The sequence below is a fragment of the Rhineura floridana genome, chromosome 8 (genome assembly GCF_030035675.1).
Source record: "Rhineura floridana isolate rRhiFlo1 chromosome 8, rRhiFlo1.hap2, whole genome shotgun sequence".
Taxonomy (NCBI): domain Eukaryota; kingdom Metazoa; phylum Chordata; class Lepidosauria; order Squamata; family Rhineuridae; genus Rhineura; species Rhineura floridana.
The window spans coordinates 2,056,488-2,074,979 of record NC_084487.1 but is presented as its reverse complement, the minus strand read 5'-3'; the positions used below and the strand labels follow the sequence as shown (position 1 = coordinate 2,074,979).

Genomic DNA, 18,492 nt, shown 5'->3' with positions numbered 1-18,492 from the left:
GCATTGATGCAGCGGCCCCTGTGCTGTGGCCTGAGGGGTTGGACCTCAGGAACAGATGACTGGAGATCAAAGTGGCAGGTTGGGGGGGGGACCTAGGTGAGAATTGCGTCTTGAAGAAGCATCAGGTTTTATGCTGCTGCTGTTATGAAAGTCTATGAATGTATGTGGAGCATTGGGGAGCAAGGGTGGGGGGAATCTCAGTCCCAGGGGACAAATGGTGATGCCCCCTCCCCAGGACTCTCTGTGATTGGTCCCCAGTACCCTCCCCAGGCCATGCCCCTCACTGGCCCTGCTTTGCATCCCAAATATTTTTGCTTGGCTGGGAACGTGTCCTCGAACTCGGATCCTGCTTCTTGCTTGCCTGGATGAAGGACACGGAGCGGGGTGTGTGTGAAGGGGTGCAGAAAGTTAGCCGACTGTGCAAAGGTAACACTCACATGTGTTGCTCCGCCTACTTCTGACTCTGTCCCCGCCCACCACATGCATGTGGTCTCCTGGATGGTTGCCCCCAGGAATGCAGCCTTTAGGCTGAAAAGGGTTCCTCGCCTGGGTTGTAGGGTAAGATAAATGGACCATATCACAGAAAGGAAAGGAAATAAAGGTCCCTGCCCCAAGGAGTGTACAGTCTGTGGCAGCGGTTGCCAAACCTTTTCTCCCACAGACCACTGGAAAACTGCTAAGGGTCTTTATTGGGGGAACACTTGATGGTTTTCTCGCCTGTTGTCGCTCTTGTCCTGCACTGTGCTTGTCGTTGCACGAACGTTAATTGTATTGTTACCGCTCCTTTGTTTCGTTTATTTTTGTGTTCCAATTTGCATTCCATAGAATTCGAACTGTGGTACTATAGAACGCAGTGTAAGAATTGACAAAAGAAAGACATACAAAATTAAACAACATGAATATTTAATGTGAACATGCCATGGACACCCCCCCCCGAATGAAGCATGCGGACCGCTGGGGGTCCAAGGGTCACAGTTTGGGCACCTCTGGTCTATGGGCGGGAAATGGTGCTCATTCTGCAGGGAAACCGACAGCATAAACTGGCTCAATAGCCTCTCCCCAGTCTAGGCTCAGGGAGGCCCCAGGAAGTGGCATTCAGTGAAAGGGGCCTGGAACCTCCAAAGAGAGGATGCTCTGCAAAATAAAGTTCCCACGGCTCTTTGGGGGAAGCCAGAACAATTGCATCTCCCCTTACGGCGTATCCTCCCGGCCTGTCCCAACTAGGGGATCTTTTTCTCCCAGCTGGGCTATTACACCATGTTGTCAGCCCTTCCCTCCTCCCCCCACAACTTAGGAGTGCAGGGCTGCTGAATGTAGAATGTGTGCCCGCCCTGCACAACAGCCAGGGACAGTGAACTGGGGCATTTCTGGGCCAGAACAGGTCATCAGCTCAAGGCAGCTCATTCTTGGGGCCCACTTGAGAAGGAAAGTGACAGCTGAGGAGGGGTGGGGTTGTGGCAGACTTCTGTAGCCGTCAGCCTCAAGAAGGGTGGGTGGTATGCTGATCTTGGGGGATTTGGAGGCAGACCCCAAATGATGGTGCTGGCAGTCTGTGCACATGTGTGTGAGAAAGAGACAATGCCGGCAGCTGGCAGGGGACTTTTATTTTTTTAAGACAAAGCAGGGGTCATACACAGCTGGATATTTTATGTCTCTTGATTTCAAAGCTTCCTAATTCTAGGTGTGTTGGGGCTAGCTGTGCTGAGTTCCTCTGTGACATGCCAAGCACTCTGCACTTGTTCAGCCGAACTCTTCTCTTCCATATTGCTTCCTGTTTGGTGGCATTGAAAAATGGGCCCCAGGGCCAGGCTGTTGACAGTGCCCTCTGGAAAGTAGCCTCAGTCATTTGGCTGCGCCAGTTGGCCCAAGAGGTGCGCCTCCCGGGGGCCCCTGCCGTGTTGCAAAGGATGTTGGGGCTCAACTCTTGGAACATGTGCAGCTTGCGTCCCAGCATGCTTTGTGATGTCGCAGAGGATCCTGGGAAGCACTTGGTAAATTGCATGCCGCTTCATCTGGTTGGGGAACTTGCGCACTTTGGCCCTAAAACAAGTGGCTCTGACATGGCAATGTGGGGTGGGAAATGTTCCCTTTCCTAAATTCATTAGGAACAATCGTTGGATGCCAATTGCAACTAACGGTCTTAGGCGAGCTGGACAGCTTCCAGGTTTTTTTAGCGTTGTAGTAAAATAAATGTGCTAAATTGGATCACTCTCAAGGGCCTCGGGAAATTTCCTGATTCATGCTGAAAATTTCCGGATGCAAACTACCCTATGCTCTTCGGAATTTCCCAGAAAGCCCATACCGCGGCTTCGTCAGGGGTGGGGATAATTGCTGGCAGGATCTTCACCTGTCTTTTTTTCTCTCTCTCCCCACCCCCCTTTCTTCCTCTTTTTCTCCAATGCCATGGCATCCACACGCTGCCTCCCCCTCTGGCTTTCTCCCCTGCTCTGGAATGTGACTGCGCGGCGTCCCCTCGCCCCTCCGCTGTTGCTCTTGTGGGCGTGCCACGTGTGCCTGCCCCCCCCCGTACTGGCACCGTGCCCCTGCGTGCATTTGTACACTTTACCCTCTTGTCTGCTGCGCCCTTCCCTGGCCCCCTTCGTGCCCCCACCCGATGCCTCCCCCTGCGCGCCCTGCTGCCCCATGCTTCCCCCCTGTGCGCCCTGCTGCCCCATGCCTCCCCTGCGTGTTCTTCCCTTGTGCGTGCCGCTCTCTGTCCCGGGGTTCCCCGGCGCGCTTGGCTCCAGGCGTGTGATGTGCGCTCCTTAGTCGTCCTGCCCACTCTCCCACTGTGCTTGCTCTCCCCCTCGCCCACTCTCACGCCCGCTCCTGGCCGCAGACTCCTCTGGCGCACAGAGCATGTCTCTCAGTCCGGCGAACAGCAACCATGCGACTCCGGAGCAGCAGCAGCAGCAGCATCGGGAGCATCGGGAGGAGGAGGAGGAGGAGGAGGGCGAGGAGGAGGAGGAGGAGGAGGAGGGCGAGGAGCTGCCGCTCCTCCAGCGCCGGCCCTGCGTTTTCAACGGCGAGCCCGGGGAGAGCGCGGAAGGCAGCCTCAAGGAGGAGACCCTGTATGATACCATCAGGACCCCCGCCGCCGCCGGCACCGGCCCTTGCACCGACAAGCTGGCCTCGCCGCCGGGGCGGATGGACGAGCCGGCGCCCAATGCCCTTGTCGTTCGCATCGGCATCCCAGACCTCCAGCAAACGGTGAGTAGCGCCGAGCGCCCGATGGCCGCGGCCGTGCCAGGTTTGCCTGCCTCTGCCCGGGCTGCGGAGGTTTGCCGCCGGCGCCTCGCCTGCCTTGGCCCGGCGCTCTGGAGCGACCCAGCGGGGCACCCTTGGGGGCCAGACCCGCGAGGCCAGAGAGGCGCAAGTCGCCGGCCGGCCGGAGGCGAGTCGGAGGAGGAGGAGGAAGAGGAGGGGGGCGCCTCGTCGCCTTCGGCTGCCGGCTGGCGAAACTTTCCGTGGCAACTGCAGTCTCGGGAGGGGGCTGGGGGGCGGGGGCGGGGAGTGACCAGCCCCGCGAGCATTTCCATGCTCTCCTGGCGGGGCCCCCCTCAGCCCTGCAGGTGCCACTCTTGCAGGTGGGTGCTCTGCAGCGTGGGCAAGGGGCTGCCCCCCACCCAGAGGGCGGTTTCGGCGATGGGGAGTCTAGGGTGGAGCAGGGGAGGGGGCTGCTTTTCTCTTCCTGGAGTACCAGCTTGTGTCTGTGTGGCTCACGAAGAGCCGGTGGGGGCACGCTGGAGAGACCCCTCCCAGTCCAAGCAGGAGGGGGGGCGGCACTGGGAGGGGGGGAGAGGGGCTGACCCTTGCTCCGTTGCTCTCCCGAGGGGCCAACAGCCACCCCCACTTCTGTCCCGAAGGGGGCTCTGGCTGGGTGCCCTCAAGAGTTTCTGAAAGTGGGGCGTGGGTGTGGAAGGTGTCCCGCTACAGAGAGCGGGGGGGGGCTCCTGGTTTTTGAGGAGGGGGCTGGACTTCTTAAGCTTTTTCTGAGCATTTTGAAGGAGCTACTTCAGTGTGTCTTATGAATGTAAAGAGGGGGCCTTGAAGGCGCTGAGGGGCACCCTAAGAAATCGTCTCTGGCTTCGGGGTTTCTTTGTTCATTCCGTGGGGTTCCAACAGTGCTTACGGCGCCAAGGTTCCAAGGAGCTGGCAGTGGGTCCAGTGACCCTGTGGACTGGCCTCAGAGGGTGCCTCAAACTTTGAGCCCTCCGTTCTGTGGGGCTCTACTGGTTCAAACCGCCAAATCCCAGAGGCTTGACATTCATGTGCTAGGGGATGTGTGTGGGGAAAACAGCTCGGGCCCCCTCCGTGGGTGGGGGGGAGGCTCTCCTCTGTCCCAAACCAATGCCCGGGGCTGAATTTCTCTTGGCACCATGGTTTTGCAGAGCAGCCCCAGGGCTGGGGTGGCCACAGATGAGGAAGGAGAAGGTTTGGTATTGGGGGGCAGGATGTGTGTGGATCTTGATGCAGCCAGGATGGGTGGTGAGGAGTGGGGTGGGGTGGGGGCTGCCCTAGACCCCCTCCTCATCCCTGCTCCCCCCTTGGCTTGGCTTCCGGAGAGTGCTGCTCTCCACAGGGTTCTGCTGCCGCTGCCCTCAGGTGGGCTCCCTGGAACTCACCTGGGAGAGGCAGCCAAGCAAATGAGGCTGTAAATCTAAATGCGGGGGGGGGGGAGGCGTTGGTGGTTTTGGTGCATAGCCTGATGGGAGAGGAGAGCAGAGGTGTTTTGGGAAGGAGGTATGGAAAGAATGGCTCTCCCCCCCACCCTCAGTCGGCCCCTCCTCAAATCCTTTCTTGTTCAGCAAAGCTCTTCCTGCAGCCACTTGATTGCCTGGCGCCTGCCCACTCCTGCCCACCTCCACCCCCTGCCACGCAGGACTTCTCCCTGGGGCCTGCTTGTGACCTCTGCTGGGGGGCAGAAGTTGCCATCCCATCGCCTGCAGTTCCCATGAGGATGAGAGTGAAGAGTGCACTTTGCAGTGGTGGTGGCAGCAGTGGGGGCGTGCCAGGGGTGGGTGGCAGGGTGAACTGGTGAAGGCAGGGATTCATTCAAGGGATCCTTGGTTGGTGCTTTGCTGCTGAGGCAGTTCCCTTCCACTGGGGGCTCTCCAAAGCCTCAACGTGAGCATAATTTGGAAATGCTGTTATGATCCTCTTCTCTTTCGACTGGTGTGGGATGGCCAGGCTTGTGCTGCAAAGAGGTGGTGAGGTTTTTGCTATGACATGCTGCATTTGGCTTATTGGGTGAAGAGGTCCCAGAGTGCATAATGGGCTCAAGTTGGAGGAAGCCAGATTTCGACTGGACATCAGGAGAAACTTCCTGACTGTTAGAGCCATACGACAATGGAACCAATGACCTAGAGAGGTGGTGGGCTCTCCGACACTGGAGGCCTTCAAGAGGCAGCTGGACAGCCATCTGTCGGGAATGCTTTGATTTAGATTTCTGCATTGAGCAAGGGGTGGACTTGATGGCCTTATCGGCCCCTTCCAGCTCTACTAGTCTATGGTTCTATGAGGGCATTGAAATGGTTGCCCCCCAGGAAGGTGGGAGAGGCAGAAATATTTTCTCTTTTCCTCTTTTTGTCAAGTGAGAAAGGAAGTGGGGAAATGGCCTCCATGATTAACAAGAGTAACCCTGAGCATTTACATAATTGCATTCCTAGTGTCCAAAGCGCTTATGTTATATCACAGCAACTCTTACAACAGCCTTGCAAGGTAGGCCAGAGCAATTATTATTGCTGTCTTGCAGCTCGCCCTCTCGTCACTCCACATTGCCCCAATGCTCTCTTCCAGAGTGCGGGTGTAGCTGCAGGTGATCAGTGGGGATCTTGGAACAGGGTGGGTGGAGGAGCAGACGTTGCAGGCGATGACGTCCAGACCGGTCTGCGGAGGGTTGTGAGACATGCAGCCTTCTCAGGCCGTTTGGGAGCCCTCAGCACAGCATCACAGCCACCCTCCACACAAATTAGGGAGCCCTCTTCAGGCAAGGAAACAATGCTAGCCCTTATTAGTGCTGAGAGGCTGACCTGACAGCACAGCAGCTTCTGCCTCTCCTGCCATTTTATTCATTTTGTCTTGTTTTGTTTATTTATTACTAGATTTATATTATAGAATCATAGAATAGTAGAGTTGGATGGGGCCTATAAGGCCATCAAGTCCAACCCCCTTCTCTTCCTCCCAGTAGGAGCCCATGGTGGCAAACAAAAGCACTGACAAAAACTCTAAAACATCATAAAAACAGACTTTAAAATATATTACAACAAAACATCCTGAAAAATATGTTAAAACAAAACATCTTTAAAAAAAAAAAAGGTTTAAAAGCATCTTAAAAGGCAATTCCAACACAGACACAGACTGGCATAAGGTCTCTACTTAAAAGGCTTGTTGGAAGAGGAAGGTTTTGTTTCTTTACATTTCTTTCCCCACATTTCCTGCCTCACGGAGTGTGGCAAGCAAGCGGAGCAGAGTGTGGAGTTTGCCATTTCACTGGCTTTGTGGCCAAAAGGAAGAACGTGTGGTTAAGGGCCGCGTGTGGGGTGGGCCAGGTGGGTTGTGACAAGTAATGGAGAATTGGGATGTTTGGCTGAGAGAGGGATTTGGGTGCATGAAAAAGGTTTTGGAGGCTAAGCTATGTGTCCAGTCTTCAGAGGGGCTGGAGCTGGTGACTGTCTGGGGATGGGTGCACAAGGGTGGGGAACCTGCAGCCCTCCAGATGACACTGGACTCAAACTCCCATCAGCCTTAGGCAACTATTAGGTGTGATGGGTGTTGTAGTCCCCCAACAACATCTGGAGGCTCACAGGTTCCCCACCCTGCCCTGGGGGGGGGCAAAAGGAGGGGGAAAACTTTCATCACTTTGGGGTTGGATGACAAGGGGGCCTGTTGACAAATTTGCCACTGGGTCCTGCCATCACTCCCCATCAAAAGTGGCAATTTTGTGGGCAAAAATTTGGGTAGCATCTTTGGGTGTCTGCTGGTGGTGGAAGTGGGGGTGGAATTGCCCCTCCAAATTATCTGGTTCTCCACTGCAAAACTAAACTCTCTGGTTGCTGTATGGAGTAAGTAAGCAAGCAAAATACTGAGGAGAAGGTGGGCATGCAAGCTGCAGGTGGTGGGAGGGGACACCAAGAGCGGTTCCTGCAGCTTTTCTTGGTGAAGCCTTGCATTCATGGGATGGCTCCCCCCCCCCCATAGCTTCAAGCTGAGTGAGGTCCTTAACCTTTCCTGTTGAACCAGATTTCAGTGCCATGAGATAGCCCTGGGAGACCTGAAGTCGTAGCAGAGGAGAGTGCCTCTGAGGGTATGCAGAGTGTAATTTCCTTGTCATCGATGAATGCTAGCCAGCCTCCTTCTGCTGGTAATCCAGAAGTCATCTAGTCTAGTCAGTGGGTGTGGAGATTTGGCACCCAGAACCTCCCCCCTTAGGAGCCAACACTTTTCTTAGGAGTAACATATTTGCCTTGCATGCAGATCGTCCCACGTTCAATCCCTGGCGACTCCAGGTATGGTTTATATTTTATTTGATTTATATCCTGCCCTTCCTCCCAGCAGGAGCCCAGGGCAGAAAACAAACGCGCTAAAAAACATCAAAACATCATAAAAACTGACCTTAAAATACATTAAAACAAAAGAACTTTAAAAACAATTTAAAAAAAACTTTAAAAACATATTTAAAAAATGGTTAAAAACATTGTATTTTTTAAAAAAGCATATTAAAAAGTAATTCCAACACAGATGCACTATGGTGGGAGAGACTCCTGCCTGAACCTCTGGAGAGTGGCTGCCGGTCAGTGTAGACATACCTAGCTCGGTGGACCAGTGGGTCTGGCTCAGTATAAGGTGCCTTCCATGGTCCTATTTGGGAAGGGCCATAGCTCAATGGCGGAGCGTCTGCCTGGCATGCACAAGGTCCCAGCTCCAATCTCTCCCAGGGAGAGAGCCCTGTGTGAAATCCTGGAAAGCGGCTGCCCGTCAGTGCAGGCAGTATTGAGCTAGATGGAGCAAGGGTCTGAGGTAGCTTCCTGCGTTCCTGAGACTGGGTGTGACTGTTTGGGGGTGACAGGTTTGAGGCTTCTTGGGGCATGCAGTGTGCTGCCCACCCCTACGTGTGGGGATTCCTGGCTGATTCGCTCTCTGGGCATCCAAACCAGCAGGCATCTAAGATTCCCTGAGGACTCCGGGGTTGGGATCCTGCCTGCCTGCCTCCCTTCCAGATTTGGGGTGTGTGTGTGGCTCTGTTGCCTTGAGGTTATTTCCTGCTGCACCCCTGGGTAAAGCTGAGGTGGATGGGAAGGATGTGCTGGTGGCATCAGCTGGGGGCAGAGTGGGATGCTGTGCCAGATGTTTAGCATGCATGCGAGGCTGTGGAGTGACATCAGAGTGGGGGGGGAGCAAGAGAACTGTGCCAGCCGCTGCCTCCACTCTGCTCTGGCGAGACCCTTGGAAAGGCGTCCGCTGGTACCATGCTCGTTGCCGGCTTGGAGCATGAAACACCTTCTCCCCCGCAGGCAAATCATCGTGAAGCATTGGAGGGACTCTTGTGCAGGCAGATCCTCCAGAGCAGCCTTCCTCATCCTGGTGCCCTCCAGCTATTTTGGACTAGAGCTCCCGTCAGCCCTGGGCAGCATGGCCGTATGATGATGGGAGTTGTAGTCCAAAACTTCTGCAGGGGACCAGGCTGGGGAAAGCTTCCACAGAAGCGGTTTGGGCTGGCAGCATCCTGGCTGTTGCTTGCATCCATGCGCTTGCAGCAGCTGGAAGCAACGTGCACTGCGTTGATGGCACGGGGAATGGGCAGTGCCCAGGGCATAAGTGACTGCCATATCTGGGAGCGGGAGAATTATTCTCTCATTAGCTCAGACTGGCCAATGACCCCTGAGAGCTTTTCGCTTTCCTTTGTGGCGGGTGGTTTGTGCACACAATTCCTCTGGAGTGATTTGCTCTGTGCACACTTTTTGAAAATATAATGTCTTTGGTCTCTAGCTTGTGGTGTGCATGGGAGAAAAGGTTGCCTACTTGGGTGGCTGTGGAAGAGGCTGGACGGCGAGGGCTGCTGAATAGGTAGCTAAGCATAACCTCCATGTTCAGAGGCAGTATACCTTAGTGCCAGATGCTAGGGCCAAACTAATAGGAGAGGGCTGTTGTCCTCATGCCCTACTTGAGGGATTCCCAGAGGCATCTGACTGTTCACTGCCGGAGACAGAATGCAGGGCTATCTCCAGTCAATCCTTGTGGCCGTTGGGCTTTTCCAACTCTTTCTACGGGTGCTTCTTCAGACAGATCTGCGTGTCTTATTACTTTAGGGCTGATATCCACAGTAAAGTTGTGTTGTGGTGATTGTGAGAATGGATGCAAGCAATAGGAATCACTCTCGACAAGTTCCAACAGTGTGCAGTTCATGATTTTTTTTAATGTGCATAAGCAGCTGTGCTGTGGAAGCCATGATCAGTCCTGGAGACATGGTCTTATCACTTGGCTCTTGCACACTTGGTGAGCAGAGACAGACAGCAAGGCCTGAGAGGTGTCCCGCTGCCCTTTCTGGCCACTCTGGAGCCACCGCTGGCATCCTGGTAAGAGCTGAGTGAGTGCAGGGGCGTCCGTCTAGGAATGCTGAATGTAGGTCACGCTAAAGGAAGTGAGCCTGGGTCCTGGAAAGCAGCAAACAAGGCAGAAATGGAAAGGAGGCGGAGGGCTGTGCTGGATATTAGGGGAGCGTTGGAAGCGGCCCAGAGTGATGCTGAGGTGCTGGGCTCGGGGTGAGTGGAGTGCAAAGAGAGGTGGGGCAGGTGTTATATAGAACAGAGGAAGGCTCACAAAACTGGGGGAGGGTGGTGGAACCCATTTCCCCCCTCCCATCATATTCATGAGTAAAACATTCCCCCTCCCGCTCAAGCTTCCATTTGTCCATGGCTGCCTATAGAATACCTGTGTTTTTGCCCAGTGACCAATTAGCTGCTTTCAGGATGGGCAGCTTTTGTCCATGGAAACAGAATGAGCAGGAAAGGTTTACAAAAATCCCATCCCTATGGTCCCAGGCCAAGTAAAACTTTTTGAAGAACCATGCAAAATCCTACAGTATTAATTGATCTTCCACTGCCCTGTGGACCTTAAATCCAAAGGCTATTTGCACTGGGCTGAGGGGAGTTGGGTGTAGTGGACATGGCTCAGCCGTGCTCTGTGGGCAGAAGCCCCTTCCCCCAGCAGGACGCTGCCAGTTCAGCCAGGAGTCCATCAGGAAAGCCCAGCCTGGTGGAAGGGGAGCCAGCGGAAGCCAGCATAAGGCCTGAAAAAGGGGCGTTCTGGGGTGTGTTGGAGGAGGGGCTGCAGGGGAGGGGCTTAGGCCACTCCCTGCGGGGTGATCTTTAGCTGGCCCTTGACACCCAGGAGACACAAGCGGGGATTTGAACTCAAAGACTCTGGACTCCCAGCCAGGCTCTCCTCCCCACTGGGCTACACTCCCTTCATGTTAGTCAAAGCCGCGCCCCCTGCCCCTTTTCTTCTGCTGGGTTGAGAATGAGACCCTCGTTAATGTCTTCTCCCATAACAAGAGAAATCCCTAGAACCAATAAGCGTGAAAGGGGAGCGTGTTAGCCACTGAGAAGAGTCTTCTCAGTGGCTGACTCCCCTCCTTTCACTCCGATTGGCTCCAGCAAGCAGGGAAGGACAAGGAAGCATGTTTGAAGAGTTTTCACAGTGGTTAACCCACTCCCCTTTCATGCTGATTGGCTCATAGGATGCTGGAGACATAGGGACCCTGCTGTGCCCCTGCTTCCCAAAAAGTAAGTGGTCTAAGACCCCTTGAGACCCTGGATGACTGCCCCCCTGCCCCCTACAGAGGTGCATCTTGCACCTTCGCTGTCCAGTTTTCTTCTTATGCTGAAGACCCACATCTTTTTTGTAAACCATTGGCTATGGGGCAGTATATAAATGTAATAACTACTACTACTAATAATCTTTATCCTGGCTTTTGATACTGGGGAGATAATGCTCTCTAGCTGTGAATGTGATTTCTTTTTAAAGAAACTGTTTTTCATAATGTGTTTTATATTGTTGTGACCTGCCTTGAGGTGGGACCAGATGCCCCCCCCCCCCCGCTGTGGCCTGATGCTGATGCTGCTGGGCGCTTCTGTTCCCAGAGACTTGGGAAAGGGGCCGAAAGAGGCCGGCCATCTCTCTTTGGGCTCACACAGGGTTTGGCCACAGTTGGGCCCATGCACCCTTTTTGCCCAGCTGTAACCTGGGGGACCCCTAGGCTTCCTTCCAGGGCAGGCCCACGTGAGGAATTCCCTCTTAGGATGTGTCAAGGGGCATCTCTGCCTTGAACTTGGGTGTGATGCCTTTTTTGGTCTCCTGCCCCAGTGGCATGATCCAGAGGCTTGTTCTTGCCTGCAAAGAGGTGCTGGGGGCGCTGCTGACCACTGGCATTCCTCCCTTTGGTATCACACACAGCACATGGAGATATGCCAGGTAAGCCTCTGGTCCCCTCCCTCCCTCCCTCTAAAGTCTTCCAAACTCTGTTTTTTTGGTGCTTTTTAAAAGCGCTGCCTGTGGTTCGCTCATTTCAGTCTAGGTGAGGAGTATATTGCAGAAGTCTGCAGGAGGGCATGGCATTCCTGATGCAACTCAAACAAGTCTAGGGAGGGAGGTGAGGCTGTTCCTGGACCCAGAGTTAGGGGGAGGGCCGCTAGGCATCCAGTGCTTTATTTCTCGTTAGAAACATTTGGGGGCTTAAATCTGCCTCTTTAAATCTGGCTGGGCTTGTTCCCAGTTCACAGGTTCTGCAGTGTGCGGTAGTATCAAATACGCGATTGAACAAATCTTGAGATGAAATCATTGTCATGACTAATCCCATGCAAACGAATACTTGTTCGCTCAGGTGAGTTGAGTGGGATGAACTGAGCAGTCACAAATGATGTACTGGAGCAAAATAAAAATGACGTGAGGTATAGCGAAAGGAGCAAGGGAAAGGTGTGAGAATGGGAAACCCAGTCTTGTCCGTCTGTGCCTTAGGTGAGAGATCAGAGCAGAGTGCTTTCCATAGGGGCCGCTTATCACATTTTTGTCATTCACATTTTTGAAAACAGAGGCAGGCATTTAAGAGATTAGATGAGAGACTTTGTGCCCCTGGTTGTGCAACCCAGCAAGTCACTTCTCCTGATCATGGCAGGAATTCCCAAGAGGAAACTGCTGGCTTGCAAATTTAACTCCGCAAGGAAAGGGTCGACTGGCCCATGGAGGTGTTGGGTGGAAACTCAAAAATCTAGGACTGGTGGGCACAGAAGGGCAGCACCTGTGCTGGGCATATTTGTGCATGACACATGCACAAGTTTTTAAAAAACCAAGACAACTGCACTCCAAATGTCTACTAGTAAATCACCAGAAGTGCAATCAAAATGTTTGTACAAGTGATTATGGTTGCAGGATTTGCTTTTCTTCAGAGCTTGGGGTATTTTGGCAAGCACAGGGGAGGCAAAGGGCAAAGAGAGAAGGAAATGGCTTGTGGAACCGGGAACCAAGGGCCCTAAAGCCTCCTGGAGTCTGCCTCTTGGTTTTCTGTTGCACTTTGTCACAGCCTTGTCTGCAACCATGAGGTCTAGAAGCTTATTTTTTGCCCCCCTCCCTGCATTGGCAACTGAACTTTGTAGGAAGCCAGAATCTGAGGTAGACTAGATCAGCCACGCAGGGCCTTCTCTCAGTACCACCAACGAAAACAGCTAGGTTGGTGGGAACTAGGGAGAGGGCATTTTCAGTGGCGGCCCCCACTCTCTGGAACTCCCTCCCGTTCGATCTTCGCCATGCCCCTTCCCTGGATGCATTCCGCCGAGCATTAAAAACCTGGCTCTTTGGACAGGCCTTCAGAAATTCCAGGGAGGGCTAAGCTTTTATCACTATTACTGAATGCCCGTTGTTTACATACTGTTTTATGCTGTAATTTAATCCTTTATTGTCGACTGTATTGTATTGCTATGTATTTTAAATCGTATTTTAAATTGTATTTTACTGGAATTTAATTGTGTACGTCGCCTAGAGTGGCCTTGGCCAGACAGGCGACACAAAAATTACATTATTATTATTATTAGTTTTTAGAGATTGTGGGTATACATTGAGCTGAGGACAACTTGGGCTGTAAGGTAACCTAGTCTACTTCCCCCATCCCCAGGCTAGATCATTCAGGTGTCAATATCTCTGCTTTGTGGATCCTCACAGGCCCCAAGTGTGGTGCTTTATATATTTAAGGCATTTATATACTGCTTTTCAGGCACATCGCACACATTATTACAACAATAAGTAATGATTTTTTAAAAAGTTAAAATGGAAAAGAGAGCTTCTTTAAGAAGAATCTGTTACTGCTTCTCCTCCTCCTCTCCCCTTGGATCAAGGTGGTCCTGCTCCAGATGCCTCTGGGGTGACAGCCGAGGGAGGGAAGGGCCACTATGGCAGCTGAATGGCAAAAGCTCCTCCGCTTCTTCTCCCCTCCCCTCGGGTCAAGAAGGCCTTCGCTTGTTCATAGAGGAGCGAAAGCTAGGGATGAGAGCAGTGAGGTGGCCAGGTTTGCTGATGATGCTAAATTGTTCAGGGTTGTTAAAACATAAAGGGATTGTAAAGAGCTCCAAAAGGACTCTCCAAACGTGAGTGAATGGGCAGTAAAGTGGCAAATGCAATTTATTTATTTTATTTATTTTATTTGTTAAATTTTTATACCGCCCCACTAGCATAGCTCTCTGGGCAGTGTACAACAACAAATACAGATATATACAATAAGATCCCATAATGTAATACAACAAGAACATATATAACAGAATGAAAAATCTAAAATCAGTTACAGCAAATTTTAAAACTAAATTAAAATTAGATTAAAATGCCTTAGAAAAGAGGAAGGTTTTAACTTGGCGCCGAAAAGATGACAATGTCGGTGCCAAGCGCACCTCATCGGGGAGACAATTGCACAGTTCGGGGGCCACCACTGAGAAGGCCCTAGTTCTTGTTACCGCCCTCCGAGCTTCTCTATAAGTTGGAACTCGGAGGAGGGCCTTCGATGTAGAACGCAGTGTACGGGCAGGTTCATATCGGTAATGTAAACAAGTATAAAGTTATGCATGTTGGAGCAAAACATCTTAATTTCACATGTTCGTTCATTCATTGGTGATAATGGCTTAGTAAGATTGTCTTCCAAGATAAGGTCTTTAACGGTGGGTCCGTAAGTGACTGTGGAGGCCAATTGTGGATCCACACAGCCTACCACAGTGAGGGCATAGGTTTCCAGATGGAAGATGGTCACGATGAGGATTTGCTTGATGTGCCTTCCACTTAGCTCGTTTGTCCCTTTAGCCCTGTACTCGTGCTTCTTCAAAGTCCATAGCACCTTTGATAATGGCCAGCCTCCAATTGGGACGCTCATGGGCCAAGGCTTCCCAGTTCTCGATGCTCATGTTACATTTTTTTAGATTAGCTTTGAGAACATCTTTAAACCTCTTTTACTGTCCACCGATATTCTGTTTTCCATCCTTAAGTTGGGAGTAAAGTAGCTGCTTTGGAAGACGGTGATCAGGCATTCGAACAACATGACTGGTCCAGCGAAGTTGATGTTGAAGGATCGTTGTTTCAACACTGGTAGTCTTTACTTCTTCCAAAACACTAACATTAGTCTGTCTGTCTTCCCTAGTACTTTGCAGAATTTTCCAGAGGCAGCATTGGTGGAATCTTTCAAGAAGTTGGGAGTGACATTCATAAATGGTCCATGTTTCACAGGCGTACAGTAAGGTCGGTAGTACAGTGGCTTTGTAAATAAGCATTTTGGTCTCCCTGCGAATATCCGGATCCTCGAACACTCTATGCTTCATTCGGGAGAATGCGGCACTCGCAGAGCTCAGACAAAGTTGAATTTCAGCATCAATGTCAGCTTTTACAGAGAGATGGCTGCCAAGATAGGGGAAGTGATCGACATTCTCCAGCTTCACACCATTAAGCTGGATGGATGGTGCTACAGAGGGACTAGTTCGCACTTGTTGATGAAGCACTTTGGTTTTTTTAATATCAAGTTCTCCATATGCTTCTGCGAAGACATTTAGGATAGTTTGAAGATCTTTCTCTGAATGTGCGGAGACTACATTATCATCGGCATATTGAAGTTCTCCGACAGAGGTTGACGTTACCTTACTTTTTGCTTTCAGGCTACTGAGATGAGCTGGTGGTGATTGGCCAGGAATGAGGCCTCGAGGTTCCTTAGCTTTGTTTGGCTGCCACTTGAGGTATGAATACAAGAGCAGAGAGAGTTTGGTCCCTCTGGGCTTTTGCATCTTGACTCTCCAAGGCAGTGTGTCCTTTGAGCATCTCTTTTTCTCTGGGCTGTTCTTCTGCCTCCTCTTGCTGCTGCTGCTGCTGGAGCAGTGGCCAAGAGGGCATTTTGCACCTTTCTCTGGAAGGTGCCGGGGGATTCTGTTTTGTGTCCTGCCAGACACACAATGATGGAGGGCAAAAACTGGCCTTGCTCTGACTTTGTTGACAAACTGGCTGGATGGTCCCCCAAATTTCTCCTGGGTTGCAGAAAGTTGGGGGGGGTTGCTATAATTATTGCATTTTATACTCCACCCTTTCTCCAAGGAGAACTCTGTGCATGACGGTTCTCTACACACCTAATAAGGAATTAATGTAGGCCAAGGAAGGGGTCCTGCTGCTGTCACAGTGCCAGCTTCTATCAGCTGCTGTTTTTCTGAACGTCTTTGGCAAAATCAGTTTGCATACTATTTGAGACCCTCCCAACTGTAGACTTGAGAAAAGGCTAGAGAGGCACACAGCTCAGAACTTACTGGTGCAGAACTGAAATCTGCATTTGGGTGGCAGCCCTGTGATGCTGATGGGCCAGCCAGCCCTGCTCATCTCACCTCAGAAAGGATCTTTAAAAGATTCAGAAGAAGGCCTTCAGAGGAGGGCAACAAGGAGGATCAGGGGACTGGAAACAAAGCCCTATGAGGAGACACTGAAAGAACTGGGCATGGCTAGCCTTGAGAAGACTGAAGGGAGATATGATAGCGCTCTTCAAGTAACTTGAAAGGTTGTCATGCAGAGGAGGGCCAGGATCTCTTCTCGATCATCCCAGAGTGCAGGACATAAGAACATAAGAACATAAGAAGAGCCTGCTGGATCAGGCCAGTGGCCCATCTAGTCCAGCATCCTGTTCTCACAGTGGCCTACCAGGTGCCTGGGGGAAGCCCGCAAGCAGGACCCGAGTGCAAGAACACTCTCCCCTCCTGAGGCTTCCGGCAACTGGTTTTCAGAAGCATGCTGCCTCTGACTAGGGTGGCAGAGCACAGCCATCATGGCTAGTAGCCATTGATAGCCCTGTCCTCCATGAATTTGTCTAATCTTCTTTTAAAGCCATCCAAGCTGGTGGCCATTACTGCATCTTGTGGGAGCAAATTCCATCGTTTAACTATGCGCTGAGTAAAGAAGTACTTCCTTTTGTCTGTCCTGAATCTTCCAACATTCAGCTTCTTTGAATGTCCACGAGTTCTAGTATTATGAGAGAGGGAGAAGAACTTTTCTCTATCCACTTTCTCAATGCCATGCATAATTTTATACACTTCTATAATGTCTCCTCTGACCCGCCTTTTCTCTAAACTAAAAAGCCCCAAATGCTGCAACCTTTCCTCGTAAGGGAGTCGCTCCATCCCCTTGATCATTCTGGTTGACCTGTTTTGAACCTTTTCCAACTCTATAATATCCTTTCTGAGATGAGGCAACCAGAACTGTACACAGTATTCCAAATGCGGCCGCACCATAGATTTATACAACGGCATTATGATATCGCCTGTTTTATTTTCAATACCTTTCCTAATTATCGCTAGCATGGAATTTGCCTTTTTCACAGCTGCCGCACACTGGGTCGACATTTTCATCGTGCTGTCCACCACAACCCCGAGGTCTCTCTCCTGGTCGGTCACCGCCAGTTCAGACCCCATGAGCATATATGTGAAATTCAGATTTTTTGCTCCAATATGCATAATTTTACACTTTATATTGAATTGCATTTGCCATTTTTCCGCCCATTCACTCAGTTTGGAGAGATTTTTTTGGAGCTCTTCGCAATCCCTTTTTGTTTTAACAACCCTGAACAATTTAGTGTCGTCAGCAAACTTGGCCACTTCACTGCTCACTCCTAATTCTAGGTCATTAATGAACAAGTTGAAAAGTACAGGTCCCAATACCGATCCTTGAGGGACTCCACTTTCTACAGCCCTCCATTGGGAGAACTGTCCGTTTATTCCTACTCTCTGCTTTCTGCTTCTTAACCAATTCCTTATCCACAAGAGGACCTCTCCTCTTATTCCATGACTGCTAAGCTTCCTCAGAAGCCTTTGGTGAGGTACCTTGTCAAACGCTTTTTGAAAGTCTAAGTACACTATGTCCACTGGATCACCTCTATCTATATGCTTGTTGACACTCTCAAAGAATTCTAATAGGTTACTGAGACAGGACTTTCCCTTGCAGAAGCCATGCTGGCTCTGCTTCAGCAAGGCTTGTTCTTCTATGTGCTTAGTTAATCTAGCTTTAATCATACTTTCTACCAGTTTTCCAGGGACAGAAGTTAAGCTAACTGGCCTGTAATTTCCGGGATCCCCTCTGGATCCCTTTTTGAAGATTGGTGTTACATTTGCCACTTTCCAGTCCTCAGGCACGGAGGAGGACCCAAGGGACAAGTTACATATTTTAGTTAGCAGATCAGCAATTTCACCTTTGAGTTCTTTGAGAACTCTCGGGTGGATGCCATCCGGGCCCGGTGATTTGTCAGTTTTTATATTGTCCATTAAGCTTAGAACTTCCTCTCTCGTTACCACTATTTGTCTCAGTTCCTCAGAATCCCTTCCTGCAAATGTTAGTTCAGGTTCAGGGATCTGCCCTATATCTTCCACTGTGAAGACAGATGCAAAGAATTCATTTAGCTTCTCTGCAATCTCCTTATCGTTCTTTAGTACACCTTTGACTCCCTTATCATCCAAGGGTCCAATTGTCTCCCTAGATGGTCTCCTGCTTTGAATGTATTTATAGAATTTTTTGTTGTTGGTTTTTATGTTCTTAGCAATGTGCTCCTCAAATTCTTTTTTAGCATCCCTTATTGTCTTCTTGCATTTCTTTTGCCAGAGTTTGTGTTCTTTTTTATTTTCTTCATTCGGACAAGACTTCCATTTTCTGAAGGAAGACTTTTTGCCTCTAAGAGCTTCCTTGACTTTGCTCGTTAACCATGCTGGCATCTTCTTGGCCCTGGCGGTACCTTTTCTGATCTGCGGTATGCACTCCAGTTGAGCTTCTAATATAGTGTTTTTAAACAACTTCCAAGCATTTTCGAGTGATGTGACCCTCTGGACTTTGTTTTTCAGCTTTCTTTTTACCAATCCCCTCATTTTTGTGAAGTTTCCTCTTTTGAAGTCAAATGTGACCGTGTTGGATTTTCTTGGCAATTGGCCAGTTACATGTATGTTTAATTTAATA

General features: G+C 50.8%; 1 protein-coding gene across 4 annotated transcripts in view; it reads left to right on the top strand.

Moving 5' to 3' along the window:
- The first annotated feature begins 2,990 nt into the window (after nucleotides 1-2,990).
- Nucleotides 2,991-18,492, top strand: part of SHANK3 (SH3 and multiple ankyrin repeat domains 3) — a 445,396-nt gene continuing 429,894 nt past the window's right edge. For all 4 annotated transcript variants that reach the window (XR_009764300.1, XM_061637962.1, XM_061637959.1 and 1 more), the window contains exon 1: nucleotides 2,991-3,210. Coding sequence is in view for 3 of the 4 variants with exons in the window: in XM_061637962.1 (XP_061493946.1) it covers nucleotides 3,148-3,210 (63 nt within the window). In the remaining variant the exon portion in view is untranslated. The remainder of the gene's footprint in view (nucleotides 3,211-18,492) is intronic.